This window comes from Vigna umbellata, chromosome 7 (assembly GCF_029865625.1).
Source record: "Vigna umbellata cultivar VRB3 chromosome 7, Vumbellata_1.0, whole genome shotgun sequence".
Lineage (NCBI taxonomy): Eukaryota > Viridiplantae > Streptophyta > Magnoliopsida > Fabales > Fabaceae > Vigna > Vigna umbellata.
In genome coordinates this window covers 32,620,943-32,643,496 of record NC_142171.1, presented here as the reverse complement: position 1 = coordinate 32,643,496, position 22,554 = coordinate 32,620,943, and the positions used below count along the sequence as shown (strand labels likewise).

Here is a 22,554-nt window from a genome sequence, read left to right as displayed (position 1 = left end):
GATTTTATTCAATGACTCCTGATTACTAGACATCTTGTTCCAAGTTATTTATGATATATGCTTGACTGATTGAATTGTGCTATTCAATAGATCAAGCGATTTATGATATTTTCTTGAACATGTCTTCTATTTGCTGGTTTACTCTCAAATTGCGCTACAACCATAGTGATCAATCCACACTGGATACTGAGCTGATTATATCTTAAAATTTACAATGGACACATCGTGAAGACTGAAATAACTCTATGAAACACAGGATGCAGCAATGTGTAACTGTGAAACAGGAGTCTGAGCTTCTTATCTTAAACTGAGGCTGGTGCTTGTGAAACAAATGCTAATTTCTAAACACAGGCTGTTATTTTATACTACTAGATGAAGTTGAAAGTAGAACTAAGCAAAAAGCTGTGGCAATGAAGACTGCAGCAACAGAAAAAGACATGGATACCGTACCCATTGGCAGATGATACCCAAACTATTGGATATTGGGATGACACTGTGTATGTGTGAATACAAGTCAAACTAAAATAAAATATAAGCAATATGACAACATATCTGGATTGAGAGTCAAAATTTACTTATTTGTCTTTTCAAAATGACATGTTATACTTTGGATTAAAAGAAGAAGCATCATTGTAAAATGCAAGTACATCGTCTCCTTACTAATATATTCCAGTATGTCATTATAGCCTGTATACTGGATATGTGACAGTACATTTAGAAACTTCTGTACCTCTACCTTTTGTTGGTTTCAAATTCTGTTTCCACTTGAAGAGCAAGCATCATCAGATTTTTATAAACAGATTATAAGAAGGTTTGGATGTATCCAATATTATTTTATCATATTTTAGACTATTTTGTATTATCCATTAGGCTTGTTTTTCTCTATTTCCTCATTAACCCTTAGTATTGGTTATATATTTCCTTATCCTATGATTTGTTTCTTAGTTAGAATTATGATTGATATTGTTGTATTTAGAGGTGATAAAAATCAGAGTTATTGTGCTCTGCTGATGCTTTTCATATATATAGAAAAAGAGAAGAGTACGATACAAGGAATAACTATGGCCAACTCGATCCTTAGGATAAGTACATAGACCAAAAAAGCAGTTTTTTGAAAGCTGTACAATAAAATAATGATCACAATTTGAACATTTCTCTTCGGGCTAGAGCGTAAAAGTTGTATGTATCAAAGTTGGAACATATAAACTGAATTCTAGGCTCTCTCAAAGACTTGGAATGTTTTCAAACTGATCACTAGGCACTGTTTTACCTCTCATTGATGTGTGTTTGTGTGTATATTTACACACACACACATATATATATATGTATGTATATTTATATTTGTTACAAAATGATTTGAGGCTCTTACCTTAAGCCCTAACCCAAAAGCTGGGTACAAACAAAAGAAATAACAGTAATAATAATAATAATAATGACAAAATAACGTTATATTTCAATACTCCTTCTCAAGCTGAGTATATATAGATCATATGCATCAAACGTGAAATATAAATTGAATCCTAGGTTCTTCTAGAGACTTAGTTGAGTGTTTACGGGTTATTTATTAGAGTTGACAAACTGAATAATAAGATCCTTGGATAACAACTTCTCTATAACAAAATGATAACCAATCTCTATATGTTTAGTTCTCTCATGATACACCAAATTGCAGACAATATGAAGAACTCCCTAATTGTCACTCTGCAACATCATCTGTTTATTTTTCACAACATTTCAACTCTTAAAGGAGCTATTTAATCCACCCAAGTTCACAAGTAGCTAGGGCTATACTGCATTATATTGGGCAAAAATACTTCGTTTCTTATTTGTTTAAAGTATAAGGTTTCCTCCTATGAATGCCCAACTTGTATCACAATACCCTTAGGCTTTTTCCCTTGTTTTCATACAATAATCCTTGTCCTAGGTTCACTTACATGTTTGAGAATGTGAAACACAATAGTATAGTGATCAATGTGAGGGTTCTGCATAAATTGACTCACAACACCCATTGGATAAGAAAGATTACGTCTTGTTATAGTGAGATAATTGAGTTTTCTCCACAACCTTCCATATCTCTTTGGGTTTGAGAAAAGTTCACTTTGGTATTACCGAATTGTATATGTTTTGAATGTATTGTGTGTCTAATGCAAACCACACAATATGTATAACAACACCTAATAATTAGGAATCAATCATCTTAATTTCCTAGGTTATGTAACAGTTAATTTCGTACAAATCTGTAACAATTGATTAAATTCTAACACTGCCCCTTAAGCTGGAACATATATGTCATATGCACCAAGCTTGTTACAAATGTTCTCAATCCGGTGGCCTCTAAGGGACTTGGTGAATATGTCAACCAACTGATTGCTAGAGCTGACAAAATTAGTAGTAATTTCTCCAGAGAGCACCTTTTCTCTAACAAAGTGATAATCAATTTCAATGTGTTCACTTCTTTCATGGAAGATCAGGTTTGATAAAATGGGAATTGTGGCTTGGTTGTCACAAATAAGCTATGTTTCATGGATGTCTCATATTTTTAGTTGTAGTAGTAGGTTCCTAAGCCACATAAGCTCACAAGTGGTTGTTGCCGTAGCATGATGTTATGCTTATGCACTAGATTTGACAACTATATTTTTCTTGCTTATCCATGTGATAAGGTTTCCTCTGATAAGAACACAATACCAAAAGTGGATCTTTTATCTAATGGTGATCCTGCCCAATCCGCATCAGAGTAACAAGTGATCTTAGTACTGCCTTTCTCTTCATACAATAATCCTCATCTTAGAGCATTTTTAATGTATTGAAGAATACATGTCACAACATCCCAATGGCTATCACAAGGAGCATTTAGAAATTGGTTTACTACACTAACCGCGAAAGTGATGTCGGGTCTAGTGGTGAGATAGTTAAGTGTGCCTACCAGGCGATGATATCTTTCCAGGTCTTTTCATGGCTTCCCCTGACCGTTGAAGCTTACAAATAAGACAAGAATCGCCGTGAGCAAGAAAACCATGGGGTTGATCCATATAAACTTCTTGCAATTCTCCATGTAAGATTGCATTTTTAAAATCTAGCTGATGAAAAGGCCAATGATGAGTAACAACCATAGTCAGAAAAGACAAACATAAGTTATTTTGGGCACAGGTGACAAGGTGTCCTCATAATCTAGACCAAAAATCTGTGTATATCCTTTGCCAACCAAGCAAGCTTTTAACGGATCAATATGAACATCAGGTCCAATTTTCATTTTATAAACCTAACGATAGCCATCAATTTGCTTGCCAATAGGTAAAGGAACAAGCTCCCAAATGCCATTGGAATGTAAGTCTGCCATCTCCTCTACCATTGCCTTACAGCTGTTGTGATCAACCATGGCTTCACCTATAGTCTTAGAAATAGACACAAAATCCAAAGAAACAAAGGAGAAATAGGATGGAGACAAATGATCATAAGTAATGGTAAAAGCATAATTGTGGGTGGATGGGCGGTTGGAGTAGGAGATGATGCTTGATGATTAGTTGAGTGAGTCACGTTTGGAGTTTGAATTCGTCTTTGGTATTGAAGCAAAGGACGTTAAGGAAATGCAATTACCTGAGTCGGAATAGACACAATTAACTGAGTAAGAACAAACGAGACTTTTGAAGATCCTACGGTAAGATTGACATCCAATATAGTGGAAGTGTAGAAGGGGGTAGTCTTGAAAAAGGTGACATGAACAAAAACTATATAACGTGAAGTTGAGGACAAAAACAACAATATCCCTTCTGAAGACATGCGTAACCAAGGAAAATATGATAGGGTATAGGGTGATAGGTGATAATGGGTTTAGGATAGAAGGAAGAGAAAATGAGAGGGCAGTTAGGAGGGAAGAGTTATTTGACAGTTAGTTAGTTAGTGGGAAGGGGAAGAGAAACTTTATAAATAGGGAGTGGGTTCTGTAAGGGGGAATTATGGAGTGAATTTGTTGTGAAGATAGGATTTTAGCCTGTAGAAGGAGGTTATGCTCCTAACCAAGGAGATTATGCTCCCAACCATTCTTTGTAAAGAGAGTTCTTTTATTGTGAATAATAGAAAAACCCATTCTTTCATTACTGTTTTTACCTAAAGTTAGTGTTCTTAGTAGGTTTCAAACCTAGGAACCTAACAAATTGGTCCAACCTGTCGTTTCGAGAAGCGGCCGATCGTCCAGAGCGCTGCCGTATCAATAGGAGAACTGCCGGTTATCCTAAGGAGAGGGGTGCCGGATCAAGAAGCTGCCGGATCAAGGAGCTACCGGATCAAGAAGTTGCCAAATCATCAAGGGAGAACTGCCGAATCTCCTTAGGAGAGGAATGTTGGATCTTTGGGAGAGAAGCATGATGGAAGGAAGAGACAATACCTTGGAGAGGAGGACCAGCAAATCGAAAATGAGCATGGCAGAATGGAGAAGAAATATGTCCAGGTTGAGAAGGCTGGACCCGTTGGGGTGGATCTCTAAGGCAGAGAAGTTCTTTGACATCCAGAATATCACAGAAAAGGAGAGGCTCAGGTTGGCTTACAACTGCATGGAGGGAGGCACAATATATTGGTTCAGGGTCTGGGAAAATAAAACCAAGAACCATTCTTGGAAAGGGCTGAAAGAGGCATTCATATGGGGGTTCGGAGGAAGAGAAAGAGGCTCTCTTTTTGAGAAGTTAGCCCAAACTACAGGAGTTAACAGAAGCTGGCTTGAGAAAGTTGTAGAAGTTTCATGCTGCAAGGGTGGATATTGTGACAAATGTTGGTAGGGAAAATACATCAGGTGAAGATCATTATGGGAAGGTTTTGACTCTTGTTTCTCCAAGTAAAGTTGCAAAAGTTGTTGTTTTTAGTGGAGATAGAGTGGTAGGTTGTGGTGGGAATGTCAAAACAGTAAAGAAAGGGGAAGAATTGTTGAGGCCTGGGGTTAAAACAGTGGTGTCAAGGGCAACCCAGTTGAGCCCGTTTACAGGGCAAGAGAGGACCTGCCGCAAGATATCAAGAAAGGAAAGAAACACTCAGGTGGAAGAGAAAATTCAAGCAATTAGGAGCAAAAAGAAGAGGATGCCATTGACAATAATGGAGCTAGGAAGGGTAAGGAGACACCAGTTTTTTCATGGGTGAAAAGAGAATAGTTGATCACTTAGGAAGGGATTGACACCCAAGATCAAACAACAGGGGCAGCAAATGCTTCTGCAGTTCAAAACACCAAAGGATCAACAAAAGCACACCCAAACATCAAAGAAAATGTAGTCCAGGGGTGGAAGACCTGGCAACAAAAATCCAAGAACCTTTCTTGGAAAAATCGGGCAACAACTCTACTAAGGATAGTTGAAGGGAACAAAAGAAGCAGTCTCTGTGAGAATTGTGTGTCTAATGCATACTACACAAAATGTATTTATACTATTTTACAGAATCAATTATAATAGAAACACCTAATATTTAGGAATCAATCATCCTAATTTTATAGATTATGTAACGGTTAATTTCCTACAAATCTGTAAGAGCATGGTGTAATTTATCGTGTCTGTCTCCATCAAAATGTCAAGAGCAATTTTTCTTTGTGAAATGATGAGACCTTCTATTGATTGCACCACTTCAATACTTGGTCTTAAAGTGGATGAAGAAATTCCTTTTTAATTGAGCAAACTAAAGATTTTAGACACTGTGCCAAACTAAAGCTGCATTTTTTTCTTATCTCAAATCCATGGCTCTAATTACATACAAATATAGACAACGTTAGCTTCCCTTAACTATATTGTTATTCCTTTGTACTTGCGCTTAATTCCCAAAAACTCAATATTTTTCTCTCTTTTCCTTTTACCCTACCAACTCTCAAACAGTAATTTTGTACTTGCCTTTAATTCCCAAAAGCTCAATATTTTTCTCTCTTTTCCTTTTTACCAACTCTCAAACAACACCGTCTCAAAAGTAACCTACCCCAAAGCTTCATCACTAATAAAAACCCGAATCACTCTTGAGGTCTTATTTCATGTTTACTACTCTTCTCCAGGCCCAAAGAAGCAACCCGTATTTATTAATCTTCTAAATTTAATTTTAGGAAATCCCTAAAATAAAAACTTTTCTCATGGGAGTTGAAGCCAATACCTCTCATATGTTATCCAAGTACTCTAACTAAATGAGCTATATAACTTGTTTGGTCATTTTACGCATTCTAAAAATCATAATTTAAATTTAACTAATCATTTTCATAATTCTGCTAAATTAAATTTTCTAGGGTCTTGCAGGAAGACCATGCATATAGTGAAAACTTTCTTGGGTATGACCCATTCTTTGCAATATGTGCATTTACGGTGTCCACTCTAGTGAATGTGTCCTCTTGGGTTCTTTCTGACCTCCTCTTCTCGATGGTACTACCATAGCCAAAGATTCAATAACTTTGGCTGAAATTTCATCATGGAAGGCACATGGTTTCCAAATAGAATTTGGTCAAATATGATAAATAATAAGTTGGATGATGTTTTGACCAAATCATTGTGAACCCTACATTTCTATTTATGTAACAAGCTTGGTGCATATGATTTATTATAATATGGCCTTGGTCCCATTCTTATATAATGCTATGTATGATATATATGTATATATGTTGCTCTGCTGTGCCCAACAAACTAGGGGATTCCATCACATGACTACTTTTTCTATCTACATCTCCAAACAATCTCTTCATAGTTTAAGTCTTCTGGCTTGCCTAAATTTTTCCACTTAAACAGATTAATTTTTATTGAACTTGTTACATAAACTAATTTACTTTTTATTGGACATGACTATTTCAGGATGCTAAGAAGGGTGTCTTATTTATTGATTTTCCTCCTGTTCTTCAACTTCAGCTAAAAAGATTCGAATATGACTTTATGCGGGATACTATGGTTAAGGTTAGTGGTCCAATTGATAAATTGCTGATATGTTTTTTGCAGTTAGTACCTATCTATTGCTGAACTTTTCTATTTAATACTCTCAAATACGGCTTCAATTAGTGTAACTGTTGTGTGGAGTAAGGTGCTTCTGCTGCACTTTAGCTCTATTATAAAATGGCAATAAAGATTGTTGAAATTGTACATGACAATGTATAATGCTACCCCTTTTTGGTTGTTACTAGTGGTGCTTTGGTGGTATCGCAAATTTGCTACTGGTACTGTTTATTCATCCAAGAAAGTGATTAGGTGTGTATTTTTGAAGGGAATTTCAACTAAGCTGGTTGGTGGTATTAAAAAATAGTTGCTTGCTGAGTGCTTGAATAGTTTCCATGGGATTTAAAGGATAGCTCTTTATAGAATTGAAATACATGATACACCCTACACCATTGTTGGGTAATACATACTTGTTTGAAAAGTAGTTTTTCTGGAACTTCTGTGGCTAGGGATAGGGACACAGAAGATTTTCTGCAAGGGTGCGGATGGGTATTAGCTATTATTATGAATGTCTGGGTTTCTTTCAATTTTCATTCACATTAGATTGCAAATGCAACTGGTAGTCTAATTTTTTCTTGGTGCTGTTACTATGTAGATTAATGACCGTTATGAGTTTCCCTTACAACTTGATCTTGATCGTGATGATGGAAAATATCTGTCACCTGATGCTGATCGAACTGTCCGCAATCTTTACACACTTCACAGGTAATGTCATGGTAGTGTTTTTTAATAGAGATTGGATTTGGTAGCTACTTTGTGGTTTTGTGATTGGTGAATTGGGAATTGGGTATGTGATTTCTAATTTTGTCTTCAGTTTATTGAAAGTATGAGTCCGCAATCTTTACGGGCTTGTTGCTGTATAAGTTGCTGAGTTTTCTTCCAATGTGCAGTTTTTATTGACTTGTTGCTTTACATGTTGCAAAGTTTCCTTGTTATTGTAAGGATGAAAATTGAAAATTGAACTATTATTTTACGTTTGTTATTTTCTTAATCTTGGGAAGAGAGAAGATTGTTATTTTACGTTTGTGGATCTCACATTACTATTTTCTTTCTTATAGTTAATTTTCTCATAGGCATTTCTATTATAACTAAAAACAATTAGGGAATGTTGGTGAATTGCTGTCATTGGGGAATGCATGTAATTGGTTTGTGAAGTTATCTTCAAACTATTTTTTCTTTGACAATAGGTATTGTTGTGCATTTTCTCATATTAAATAGCATCACCCTTTAATTAAAGGAATGCATAAAAATTATAAATTTTGTTTTTCCATGCTGTGAGGACATTGTTATCCAATTTTATTTTATGCTTATATTTTAACATACTTTAATATTTTTTTCCAGCGTTTTGGTTCACAGTGGAGGTGTGCATGGTGGACATTATTATGCTTTTATCAGGCCAACCCTCTCTGAACAGTGGTATGTATAAACAGTCTTGAGAGTCCTCGTCTTTTCATTGTATCTAGCATGTAAATGTATGTGATAAGGGCATGAGACAGATATGTTAAATATGAAGAACGATAAGTTTCTGTTGGGAAAACATTGTCCTAACAGATTATGTTACACATCTTTTTTTTTTTTTTTTCTTTTTATGGGCATGGAGTCCTGGCAGGTTTTGTGTAGGGAGGGACAAGTGAGAAGCAAAGCATTTAGTGTTGTATTAAGATAAAGAAAGTAAAGTATTATTGATTGTGAGTAAATATACAAAAGGTTGTAGTCCTCTGTCATAGTTGTCATATGGGGACCAGGGTATTACCACTCAGGTGTCAGTTCCCACTGACTGAACCTGTTGGTTTCAACTGTCTAATGAAATGTGAGATTTTAAATAATTTATAATAATGATCGTTTTGTTTGTTAAGAAATAGACTTTAAACTTAATTCAATCCTACAAAACTGGCTTATAGGGTGAGGTTTCCACCCACTTATATATTGTAAATTGACAATCTCTAGTCGATGTAAGACTTCTAACGCCTCCCTCGTGCCGAAGCATATATATCTTGAGTGTGAGACTATTAATGAGTAGAACAAGAGATCTAAGAAACAACAAGCTTCATTAGGATAGACTTTAATTCATGCCTTTATTAGCATGTTAAGAAATGGACTTTAAGATTAACTCAACTTTACAAAAAAGTTTATAAGGTGAGGTTTCTACTCACTTATATACTGTAAATTGACTTAATCTCTAGTTGATGTGAGATTTCCAATAGTGTTTATATACATACATGTGGTGTGTGCCTATATAGAATATCCTTGTCATTGTATCCTACATTTTTAATATTATAGATGTCACAATGTCCATGTGATGTCCTATGTTCGTGTTTGCATTCACACTTTATTAGTTAAACTTGTAGCCCTTGTGATGTTGAGTATCCAAGGAAGAGGCAAAGGGAGTGAAATTCTAGCTTATGTGAATTATATGATAGCAACAAAAACCTGGCACTTCAACAACTTTGAGAAAATCATAGGCAGGTGATTGTGTATGAAACAACAAAGTTCTAAGGTGAATAGGATTGTATAAACTACTATAAGTAGGAAGGGATGATCCCAATAAGACACTTGAGAAAGATAGAAAGAAAACTATATTTTCGTTAACGAACACATTTTTAGTGGGAGATGTGACAATATAAAAAAAAGGTGGTTGACTTCACTATGTTTCATCCCAAAGGATTGAACAATGTGGTTGAAGTTTTCATACCAGCACAACTTGTACAAAGCAAACCAAATTCCTTGTAAGCACAAACTCAAAAGGTTGTTCCATGTAGGCTTGCTCTTCTAGATCAACATGTAGAAGAACATTTTTAATGTCTGGTGATGAAGGGGCCAATGACGAAAGGCTACGATGGCAAGGAAAATTTTGATTGTAGGCATTTTGGTCAATGGAGAAAAACTATCCCTTTACTCAAGCCAATAGATCTGAGTATATCCTTTGGCCAACAATCATGATTTGAGGCAATCAACTTCTCCAATAGGTTCAACTTTAATGCCATAGAACCCATCAACAACGTACTGTCTTCTTCTTAGAAGTATGTGGAACTAACTCATGTTTTGTTATGTTCAAGGGATTGCATTTAAGTAATAATGGGTTGTCACCTCTCGGGATAATCAAGTGCTTCTCTCACATTTTTAAAACAAAAGTGGAAAGGACACAATGTGGTAGCTACAAAAATTGTAAACAAGGTGAGGATTACGAGTAGATCAAGTACCTTTGTGAATGACCATGGGCCAATTTGAGTCATCATGATCAGGAGTTGTGGCATTTGGTAGTGATTAAGAAGGACATGTTGAAGAGGACTCACCTTGGGTTATTGGTCTAGCGATTTGGTTCTCGTGTTGATAGGTAATAAAAGGCGGTGACGATGCTTTTGTAGAATTTTGTACGGTATTGTGGGGTGCACGTGTAGAAGGAGGATTCAAGTAAGGACACATGTAGAATATGTTGGACAAAATTAGAATCTTTTGGATAAGGAGGGACGAACAAACTTGGTTCTAAAAAAGTGACATTGATAGACATGTAGTATTTCTTGGTCTCAGGATAGTAACATTGATGTGTTTTTTGAGGCCAAGAATAAATTATCATTATAGTAATTTTTTTCTTGCAAAAGAAAACTTCAATCTCCATGTGCTTTGTGTGATTATGCAAAACAAGATTGTGGGCAATGGAAACAACACTTTGATTGTCACAAAGAAGAGTTGGAGTGCTAAAAGAAACTTGAAGTTCTGTAAACAATTTGGATATCAAGGACAATTCAGCAAAAGTTTGTGCCAAGCTCCTATATTAAGCTTTAGTTCTTGAATGAACAATAACTTGTTGCTTTCAAGACCACCATGATATTAAGTTGGAACGGAGAAATGTTGTTGCACCTGAAGTAGGTCGTTTGTCATCAACGTTAGAAGTCTAGTCTAACATCACAAAAATCTTTCAATGAAATTTTATTATGTAGCAATTCTGGCTGAAAATACAAACCGTGAAACAATGTTCCTTCCAATACCTTAAAATATGTTTGACATCAACCCAGTGAGATTCAAGTGTACTGGCCATAAACTGACATCTTTGTTAACAACAAAAAGCAATTTCTGGTTACTAAGAGTAGCATATTGCAATGCACCAACTACTGATCTATATAAAGTAGGGTATGAGAAAATGTCAACACTTGTTTTGATAATTTGCAGTTTGAAACATACGAGAAGAAATAGAACGAGATTCAACCATGAGTTTTGTGATCTAAATCTCGTATACATGTTGTCTTAGGCATAAGAACATATTGATCAAGTAAATTGATCTCAAGTCCAATTGATTAAGCTATTTTAAAGGAAAGGTTGCATGAAATCTGGCTTTGACATTCTAAATCAGACTATTAGAGCTTCACTTGAGAAGAAATTGAATTTTATTATTATCGTTCATGTCTATTACATTCTCCTTACCCTTATTTGTAACAATCTAATCTTCCAAAAGAGGGAAATTGTTAGAGAATGGAGAGCTTATGTGAGAAGAGGAAAGCATTAATAGCCTAACTGCCTAGGCAGTTAGGAGAAGCGGGAAAGAAGGAATGTATAAATAGAAGTCTTGTATTGTTTGGAGTTACATTTTGTCAGTTGTGAATTGACAGGAGTTTTAACCCTGTGGGGGAGGTTAGGCTCCCAATCGAGATTGTACATTGTATTCTTTCTACTGTGAATACAAGATTATCATTCCTTGGTCTTCTGTGTGAGTATTGTGTGTGCGATTACTCTTTTAGTTAGGTTTAATCCATAGAAACCTAACAATTTGGTCAGACCTGCCTGATCCAAATTTGGGGGTGCGAAGTGAAGATTGAGGGAAGCACAGAGGGATGTTTGGAGGCTCTGGAGATTACGATGGAAGGGATGAAGGCAGAATCCGCCGCAGTGCGCCAAGACTTGCAAAAATTAATGAGGATGATGGGGGCGCGGGCTAACAACAATGACGAACACTCAAATGGGAGAAACCCCCGTAAATGATAATCAACAACGACGTGAGGAGGAAATTGGAGGAAGAGGGGTTGTCGATCATCAGGAAGGGCATAATCATTGGCGGAAGAGGGTTGAATTACCCACGTTCGAAGGGTTGGATCCTCTAAATTGGATAAATAAGGCGGAAAGGTTTTTTGATCTTCAAGGCGTGGCGGAGGAAGAGAAGGTGAGGCTCACGTACATAATCATGGAAGGCAGCGCGGGTTATTGGTTCAAGTTTTGGAAGGAAAAGGCAAGAATCGTTCTTGGGTGGGCCTTAACACAACCATGATCGGGCAGTTTGGAGGACGATACCGGGGAACGGTGTTTGAAAGGTTGTCGATGCTGCGACAGGAGGGCACAGTCGAAGAATACGTCCAAGACTTTGAGATATTGGTGGGGCAAACCCGTGGAGTTTCGGAGGAGCAGATGCTCGAGTATTTCCTTGCCGGACTGCGCAATGACATTAAGGGTCTGGTTAGAACCCACGATCCCCAAGAGCTGATGGTGGTGATGAGAATCGCGAGAGACATGGAGGATGCCACGAGGAGAGCGAGAGGGGGAAGTTGGAATGGGACCAAGAATTCACAATCTTGATCGCGCGCGACTGGTTCTGTGATACGAAACGAGCCTAGTCGTCCGGGTCCTAATCTGAGTCGACCTAGAGGGCTGGAGAGTACAGGGTCGGTGAGAAGAGAAGGAGTGGCGGTAAGTGCCAACACAAGACCGAGCGGTATTGGTAGAAGCGATAACAGGCGCCGAACGGTGAGGAACCTGCCCTATCCTGAGTTCCTGAAGAGAAAGGAAGAAGGGCATTGTTTTTGATGTGGGGGACCTTTCGCGCCTGACCACCATTGCACCGAACGGAGCTTGCGCGTGGTAATTTTAGTGAAGGATGAAGAGGGAGACGAGGAGGAGGGAATGATCGAACGAGAGGAGGAGATGCCCGAGCGGGGAATGGTACACCAAATTCCCCTTAAGGAAGGGGTTGATCCAGTGAACGTACGACCCTATAGGTATGCACACTTAATGAAAGGAGAAATAGAGAAACAAGTTGCGGACATGTTAAGCGTAGGAGTCATACGACCAAGCACCAGCCGTTACTCCAGCCCAGTCATCCTGGTCAAGAAGAAGGACGGTAGCTGGTGGTTCTATTTAGATTATAGAGCCTTGAACTGTGTGACGATACCGTATAAATTTCCGATTCTGGTGATAGAAGAGCTCCTAGATGAGTTGAGGGGGGCTAGATGTTTTTCCAAGATTGACTTAAAGGCCGGGTACCATCATATTCAGATGGGCGAGTGGGATATCCATAAAACCGCTTTTAGGACTCATTAAGGTTACTATGAGTTCTTAAGGTATATCTATGTGACACGAGTACAATAATTAATAAAAGTAATGAACCATTTGGCTTCGGAAATAGATTCTACGAGAAGACCCCAAACGTCAAGGTGAATTAAATCAAATGGAGAAGTACTCTTTTTATTAGTAATAGCATAAGAAACACGATGGCGTTTTAAAAATTGACAAATATCACAATTAAAAGACTTAACAAACTCCTTGATAAACAAATGGAGAAATATGGACTTGATAAGGTTGAATAAAGGATGCCCAAGCCTTTTATGATATAGCCTTATTTGGGAATTTGCCCACGTCTCAGATATAGCTTGTTGACTCATGATTTTTGTTTTGTTTTGGTCATCAGACTCCAACAGATACAACCCACTCTCCTTCTTTCCAGTTAAAATCGTCTTCCCTATGGCAAGGTTCTAAGAAACACAATAAGTTGAGAAAAAAACTATTGAGCAATTTAAATTCTGAGTTTTTGCACAAAGATAAGACTATTGGCTAATCATGGAACATGTAAAACATCTTTTAATACAATAAATGATTCCAAAATTACATTCCCAAATCGGCAAATAGGTATACCCTGACCACTCGCAACTGTAATAAGTTGTTTTCTATTTCTTTCACCATAATAGTTGAAGGAATGTGTCATAATCAGGTGCTCTTGAATCAAGAACCCAAATACCTTAAGACACATGACTAACAATATTGAGAGAAATCTTACCTTTCATGGATAGAGTACATGATCCAGAGGGCTTAGTCATTGATTCAACCATTGCTTTGAAGCACTCTAGTTCCTCCTTATAAGCTTTCATATCAAGATCAATGGAATAAGTTTTTACCTCAGACATCCTCCTTCGATCACATTCCACATGGAATGTTTGGGTAAGATCAGGTAATGCTAATGTCAGAGCAGTGGTTATTGCTGTCTTGAGTCTCTGCATGGCTTCTGCCCCTGCTAGAGACCAATCAAACTTCCCTTTTTTAAGCAAGTTGGTGAGAGGTTGAGCTATCTTCCCATAATCTCTGATGAATCTCCTGTAGTATCTAGTCGTTGGTTCTCCCTTTTGTTTTCTTCCCATTCTTCGTCAATCTCTTCCCTTCCAACTCTATACCCGTTTACAGAACCTCTGCTTCCTTTAGACCCCCTTTCTATGTTCTTAAGTTTGCACAAAATATCCTCCATCATATTGTTGAGCCTTTGAAAGTTGGCTTTAGATTCCTCCCTTGTTTTCTCAATTGCTCTTCCATGTTCATTCACCAACCTCTCTACCGTGCTCAATCTACTCTCCATTATTCTCTTGGAGTTTTTGATCTGACAAGTTGGACCAAATTGTTAGGTTTCTTGGTGACAAGAAACCAAATTATTGAATTAGCTTAAGGAAATAGCACGCAAATATTATTGCAACAACGTAAGATAACGCTTTAATTCCAAGAGAACATCCAACAACTTCCAAGGGAAGAAATTTCCTTCTACACAGGTTAAGACCTGTTTCTAGATAAACTACTCCACACCAAAACAAGAACCGTTTCCCCCCTTAAAAGATAACTCCTAACCCCTATTAGACTTTGTAACTTCCTCTAAACACCAATGAACTGTCCAACCACGGTTAACTGTTTGTAACTTCTAATTTTGAAAGTTTTTCCTAATATACACCTTGAAAGTCTTATCAGAAGGACTCCAAAAATTACTGAAGTTCAATTTAAAAGGTGAAATGTAGTTGGTAAGAGATTATTGCGGGGGAGGTCTATGGGCTTGGTCGTGCAACGAGTAGAATAAAATAGTCCTTTATTAAGAAAAAAAAGCATTTTATACGTTTTAAATGCATGCAAATTTTGGTAACCAAACTGTAAATGCCAATTTGCCAAGTATATGATTATCATTAATATTGGAAAGAATACAATGTAAACAAAGAACAGGGGTGATTGTGTAGCTAAGAAGCAATATGTTGATTGGAAATTGATAATGGCCTTCCAGTCCAACATCTCCATGAAGCATAACTTTGTTGGATGATTGAGATTTTACAGAGTAGTGGCTAGCTTGAAACTGAAAATGAACATTGTTATCTTGAACAAATTTGTTAACACTTTTGTTTTTGAAGATGTAAGGAACATGCAAGAGTTTGTTAATAATAGGCGGAATAGTCTTTCATGTCCTTGAAAGTGTATGCCACCTTCTAGTTAGTTAAGTGTTGAAATTAAAATTTAGTACTCGAGAGTAAGATCTGTTTTTCATGTTGATCATTGATGATAGAGTTAGGTTGTCAACATGACACGTTAAATGAGAGTCAGCTACCACCTTGTCCTTAATTTGGCATGTGAGGTGGTGGTGGACTTGTCACTTAACGTAGTATATTGTTAGAGAACTAACTGAGACATTTTATTCATTCATATATTCCTAACAAGGTTATGGTATTCTATATATATAGAATACCATGGCAGAATACAACCCACCTCTTAAGTTGGGTACACACTCACAAAACAACATAAACTTAATACATTTCAACACTCCCCCTCAAGCTGGAGCATATAAATCATATGCACCAAGCTTGGAACATATAAACTGAATCCTAGGCTCTCTTAAAGACTTAGTCAAAATATCTGCAAATTGTTCATTAGAATTGACAAATTCTATAATGAGATCCTTGGACAGCAACTTCTCTCTGATGAAATGACAATCAATTTCTATATGTTTTGTTCTCTCATGGAACACTGGATTGGAGGCAATGTGAAGAGCTGCTTGGTTATCACAATACAACTTCATAGGCTTATTTTCACAGAATTTTAATTCTTGAAGGAGTTGTTTGATCCATATAAGTTCACATGTAGCTATGGCCATAGATCGGTATTCAACTTCTGAACTAGATCGAGCAACAACACTTTGTTTCTTGCTTTTCCATGATACAAGGTTCCCTCCAAGGAGTACACAATATCCTGTGGTAGATCTTCGATCATTCGGACAACCAGCCCAATCTGCATCACAATATCCTTCTAACTCAGTACTTCCCTTGTTCTCATATAAAATGTCTCAGTTAGTTCTCTAACAAGGTTATGGTATTCTATATATATAGAATACCATGACAGAATACAACCCACCTCTTAAGTTGGGTACACACTCACAAAACAACATAAACTTAATACATTTCAACACATATAAAGAAACTAATTTTGTTAGTTAACATCTTTCATACAAAAGACTAATGTGAAAAAGCAATGCTTACTTCAAGGTACTAATTTTAATGTCAATGCTTTTAGGGACTTTTGATGAATCTGAAAGGCTATTCAGCCTCAAGAATAATATGGATATTAGGATTATGTGAAGAAGTGAGTAAAGAAGAGCTAGATGAGGAAATATATAAACCTCTTGTTGTGAATGAAGATCTGATCTGTACCTGTAGAGAAGTTTGTTGGATATTCTGACAGGCATTTATCACATGCTACGAAGCTGTACAGTTAGGAAACCATGTCTGAGAGTTAGCTTAGCTTGATCAGCTTGGCAACCATAACTTTCGAAAATTGGGGATGAGTAAAGTGTTGTGGGACCTCTGAAGTGTGAAGGAGAATGTTGGTTGAGGCCAGTGCTTGACAGAAACAGGTGTGGCCGTGGCAGTTTAAAAAAATTGATAATTGAGAAGATCAGTGTGCCCTTATAATATGATGTATTAACTCAATATTATATGATCTATTAAAATTGTGATATGATACAGAATATAAAACATTAGCCCTTATCAATAGTATTAATAAACTTATCCAGAACCTACACACATGTTAGCTTTCTGGCGAAATTTATGTGCCTCTGATACTGCTACATTAACTTTTTCTTTGTTTTTTTTGTTATGTGATTTTTATTCATTTGCTTTTTCGTTCCCATTTAGCATGTGATATTGCAATTCTAGATTCTAGATCTTAATCCAAAGAAAATAAGGAAGTAAATCCTGAAGTATTGAAGGTTGAAAAATATTGAATAAAGACTTTGAATCTGATATTAGCTTAATGTTATAATTTATATGATGTTTTACAATGTCATACATAACTTAAAAGCGTTAGCCCTTACCAATACCAATACCAATGATTGATCATGAAACAGTGCATGAAATATTGAGAAATTTGAAAACTAACCCCATACATAATTATCAACCCTTAATATTGGTGACGAGTGATTTATCCAAAAGCTGCTGTAGGAGGATGACAGCTATGCTGGATTATTAAATACATGTAATCTATGTGTACAAACACAGTATACACACTGATCAATATGTCAGAAATAAACGTTACTAAAAATTGAGGACTTTTTCATTATTATCAATAAAAAATATATAGGGTCAGAGCTTAGTTTTCAGTCCTGAAGGTTCGTGTGGTGTGGGTGATCTTGAAGACTCTGTTGAAAAATTACAGCTATCATGGAATATTAAATACAAGTATTCTACATCTACAAACACAATACACATTGATGAATATGGTCAATTATGAAAGTTACTCAAAATTCTCAACATTTTGGTTTTTACTACTGGGAAAAGAAGTATATGGATCTGATTATATTTGATATTTTGGAAACCAGGAGTGTATGGATATATGTATATATATAGATGTGTATGTATATATATGTGTGTGTATAATATATATATATATGTATATATATATGTATATATATATATATATGTATATATATATGTATATATATATATGTATATATATATATGTATATATATAGATATATATGTATATACATATATATAGAGAGAGAGAGAGAGAGATAGTGAGAGAGAGAGAGAGAGAACTCTACCACCTTGGAGTTATATGATCACAATAATTTCTTGAATCCCTATAATATATCAATTGTAACAATTAATATGACTGTTAATATTATTAACAATTTAACAAGATATTTTTTGTTTTTCCGTGTTTCCACACATTTCTTGACATTTCAACCTTCCCTGAAGTTGTTGGATGTCTATAATTCCTTGCTTGCATGTGATGTGAGATCATAAAACCGCGAAGGCCCTTGCGAAATCAAATCTGCTAGCTGAAGTCTGGTTGAGACATAGGACTTGGTGATAAGGTCGTTAGTGATAATGGAAAGTTGATCTATCTTTATGTACTTAGTTCTATCATGCTGAATTGGATTGTAAGCAATATTGATAGCTGATTTATAGCTGATTTATTATCACAATAGATAACCTATAGCTAATTTATTATCACAATAGATAACCATAGGTTGTTCACATTTTACTTTAAGATCATTCAAGATAATTTTCAACAATAATTTGTCTTCCTGTGAAATAATCTTTCATCTACATAGACCAAGAGTTGAATAAGTTTCTGTTCTAAGGTATGCTCAATAACAATGTATGGTCATGGTCATCTTGACTCTGGCAGTACCCCAAGGATACCATAGCTAACGTAATTCTTATAAAACAATCATGGGGTGACTAATTAATTCCATATAGGGCTTCTTTGTCATGCACGTTATTTCTTCAATATGGGTGTATTAGAAAGTTTTTGAATATGAAGGACATTTTCAAGGTTAGGAGATGACAATAGAGGAATATTGTGGAGTCCAATTATTGGGACACATGCAAGGTAGTCAACATCGTGATTATGATAATGATCGTGAAGGGCTCACAAGATCGTAACACAAATCATAGATTTTACTTTCTTCAAACACATGCCTAGGCAAATAACATAAATAATTAAAATAAAATTGATTGCTTTGTCAATACTTCATTTGACATAAGTTCATCTAATATAAATCATTCAAATTAAAAATTAAAACTTGAGGGATCTTCTTTAGCTCTTTCTCCTTAATGAAGCTCATCAATAAGAACATCCTCCACCTCTAGAGGTGGATGATGAGAACATAAAGTCTCCACTACCTTGGGCTTAATCTTTAGCCAAGTGCTCATCATCCTCTGCTTGAAGTGGCAGCATCGTTTAAATCTATCTTTCAATTGTCACGTCCATCAACAATTTTCATAATGTACTCATCATTGGATGGGATATCATCAAGGTCAAACTCTTCAAGTGATCTTCTCCTACCTTCCTCTGTCAGCCAATTTTGAATTAACCATGACATAAACAATGTCAATCATAGTTTCTTGTTTCAAATGATTTCTTCTCTTGTTTGGACCTAATAAATGCAAACGTAAACATGCATACAAGTAATTACTAGTTTACTGTATATTAATTCTAATTTATCTGATTTTTCACTAGTTATGTTCAAATCCAAAAGAACTAAATGTCAAACTAAGTACAGAAATGGCAAAACTTTCAATCTCCGGGTGTTGATCTCCATAAGACTCGTGCCAAGCTGTTGGAGTCTTTTTTCCAGTTGTCTTAATAGCCAAGGAGTTGCCAAACAACTTTTCTTGGTTCTTGAAATCTTCTAGTTGCAAATCAATCCAATCTTGCTTCTCAGGATCGGCCACCAACTTTTCTGTATTTGCTTTAGCACTAGGGGAACAATGGAATTCAGTATTCCAAAAGTAGCACATAGCATTCAAAGGCCTACGGACTTCGTTGTGCCACCTTTCATGAGTAGTATTTCAAATCTTCATAACATAAAATGGTAGAATAATAATTTGAATTATTGTTGTTCATTTCTAAGAAGTCAAATGAAAAGTTGAAATGAAATTTCAATATGGAGATTAGCAAATTACTTACCTGTTGTTACCTTTAAACTCCTTTTGAATTTTTTCTTTAGCCCAGTCCATTGCCTTGTAGATGAAACCCATGGTTGGTTTATCATCATAATTTACCTTTCGAAGCACTTTCTTTATCGAAGACCAACTCTTAAGTTCAATTTCCATCCCTTTACTTACAAAATGAGTATTCTTTGCTTCATCACTAGTAAACATTCTAAACAAAGGGAACCAATGGGCCAAAACACAACCTAAAGCTAAGAGGTGGCATGTTGTCTATTTTTTGGAATTATATCTTGATGAACAAGTATCTTCTTTTAAAATTCTTCTAGCATCAGGTAAATGCAATGTGTTTCACATGGGTTTCAACATAGCCTTTTGCTGTTCTTCGTTAAGAATTCACCAGCTGCTTTATAATTGGGAGCCTTGATTATTATAATTTGGACATTGTTCTCCTTGCCGATTTCTTAAAACATAATTAATGCATGAGACTGTTTGGAGAGTGTCTAAAAAGCACCGAGCAAATATCTCAACTGGTTGATGGATGTAGTATGGTGTAGTTGATATTTGAAATCAGACTGTTGGAGTACTAGAGAATCTGAATATTCTGTTCTTTGGTACTTTAATAAATCTATTGACTGTTTGGTATACTTAGTGACTATAACTGCTGTACAAACATGGATTCAATATGTGCATAAGGGAGGCAGTTTACCTGGTATTAACTATTTGCGGATATCTGGACTGGCGTATTCAGGTACAAATTTGATGATGAGAGGGTGACAAAAGAAGATAATAAAAGGGCATTAGAGGAGCAATATGGGGGTGAGGAAGAGGTAATTAAATTATTTTATTACATAGACCATGCTATTTTTTCCCTTTTCAATATTTGCTAGTTAACATTGGGGATTGTGTTTGAACAGTTACCACAGGCAAATCCTGGTTTCAATAACACTCCATTTAAGTTCACCAAATACTCAAATGCTTATATGTTGGTGTATATTCGTGAAAGTGACAAGGACAAAATCATATGCAATGTGGATGAGAAAGACATTGCAGCACATTTAAGGGTAAGAGTGTATTCTTATCTACATTGAAGACTTCGAAACACTTGCTTTAACTTAGATGGCTGTTTATTAGTGAATAGGTCTTAGAAAGCATTTACCACTGAGCTGTTGCTATCAACATGATTGCACTTACGAACTTATCTCGTTTTATCTCTGTTTCCTGAAGAGGAATTGCAGGCCTTATGAACATATTGGGCAAAACTTGAGTGATGTTCAATTTGCTGTGTCATCTACTTTTTATTGTTCTATTATTTAGGTTGCTTTATTCTGGTAATCGGGTATGATTTTTTGCAATGAATTAATGTAGGAGAGGTTGAAGAAAGAACAAGAAGAGAAAGAGCACAAAAAGAAAGAAAAGGCAGAAGCTCACCTATATACTATCATAAAGGTTCTTAGTTCTTGAATATTGTCTTGAACTTTACCAAGGTTTTTGGATTAAACCATAAAATTATGTTTGTTATTACTGATATGATATTCTTAGGTGGCACATGATGAAGACCTGAAAAGCCAGATTGGAAAGGATATTTACTTTGATCTTGTAGACCATGACAAAGTTAGAAGTTTCAGAGTCCAAAAGCAGACAACTTTTAATCTTTTCAAGGTATCTTTTGCAGTCATGCTCTTTTTCTTGGTCTTGTGGTCTTGATACTGCATTATTTTTTCATTTAAGAATTCAGAGTGAAGGGCACTTTATATTAGCCCGACAAAAAGTGCCATAAAACATACAAGTATGATATTGAGATATGTAATTTAAAATAATCAAAAGACTGGGAACTATTGATGATGCAGCTTAAAAACACACTGAAAACAGAATGAAAACAAACTGATTTTTTTATCAGTATGAAAACAAACTGATAATACCTTCCCACTTCAAAATATGAATTTAGGCTTAACTCAAGGCTACAAAATTTGTTCGTAAGGTGTGGGTGTGGGTTGCACGCATTATATATTATAATTTGACTGTCTGTTGTTGATGTTGGATCTCTAACATATTTCCTTATACTAAGGACTAAACATCCTAAGCATGAGACTAAAGGCTTGTGGGTAGTTCAATAATGGCTTGATAACAGATTACACAATGGGCTAACAAACATTGCTGCAGTAGGCCCTAATACCATATAGAAAATGAATTTTGGCCTAACTCAACTCTATCAAATTAGCTTGTAAAGTGAGTTTTGCACTCACTCATATAACCCTAACTCTTTTTGTAAATTCTTTTTACCAAGTAATCCTAGTGATATGATTTTATTACGTCAAATAATGAAATATGATTCAATTATTACATATTGATTTTGTTCCTTATTCTCGCTGAACTATTATTGCCACAAGTCCTTTCAATGGCGAAGTTTAGTGCACACATTTTCACAACTGAAATTTTTAGTAGGGAGCGATGGAACGAGGACTTTCAAAATAATTTTCTCATAATCATATGCTAGAAAAGATGTTTTATTAAATTCTTATTGATAGGCTTAATGGTTTAACTTAGGTCACGGATTTGATTTTCAGTAAGATAATTGCGGAGGGGAAGATTCTTGGAACTTGCATTTGTTGTCCTATGATGGTGATTTTGTAGATCTAGTGACAATTGAGAAGTTTGATGTCTTAGGGGGA

At 35.9% G+C, this 22,554-nt stretch overlaps 1 protein-coding gene across 3 annotated transcripts in view; it reads left to right on the top strand.

Moving 5' to 3' along the window:
* Window positions 1-22,554, top strand: part of LOC124824316 (ubiquitin C-terminal hydrolase 13-like) — a 43,872-nt gene that overhangs the window by 4,787 nt on the left and 16,531 nt on the right. For all 3 annotated transcript variants that reach the window (XM_088094709.1, XM_047296738.2, XM_047296737.2), the window contains exons 9-15: window positions 6,795-6,893; window positions 7,525-7,634; window positions 8,271-8,345; window positions 20,634-20,712; window positions 20,800-20,946; window positions 21,251-21,331; window positions 21,425-21,544. In XM_088094709.1, coding sequence (XP_087950835.1) covers window positions 6,795-6,893; window positions 7,525-7,634; window positions 8,271-8,345; window positions 20,634-20,712; window positions 20,800-20,946; window positions 21,251-21,331; window positions 21,425-21,544 — 711 coding nt within the window. The remainder of the gene's footprint in view (window positions 1-6,794; window positions 6,894-7,524; window positions 7,635-8,270; window positions 8,346-20,633; window positions 20,713-20,799; window positions 20,947-21,250; window positions 21,332-21,424; window positions 21,545-22,554) is intronic.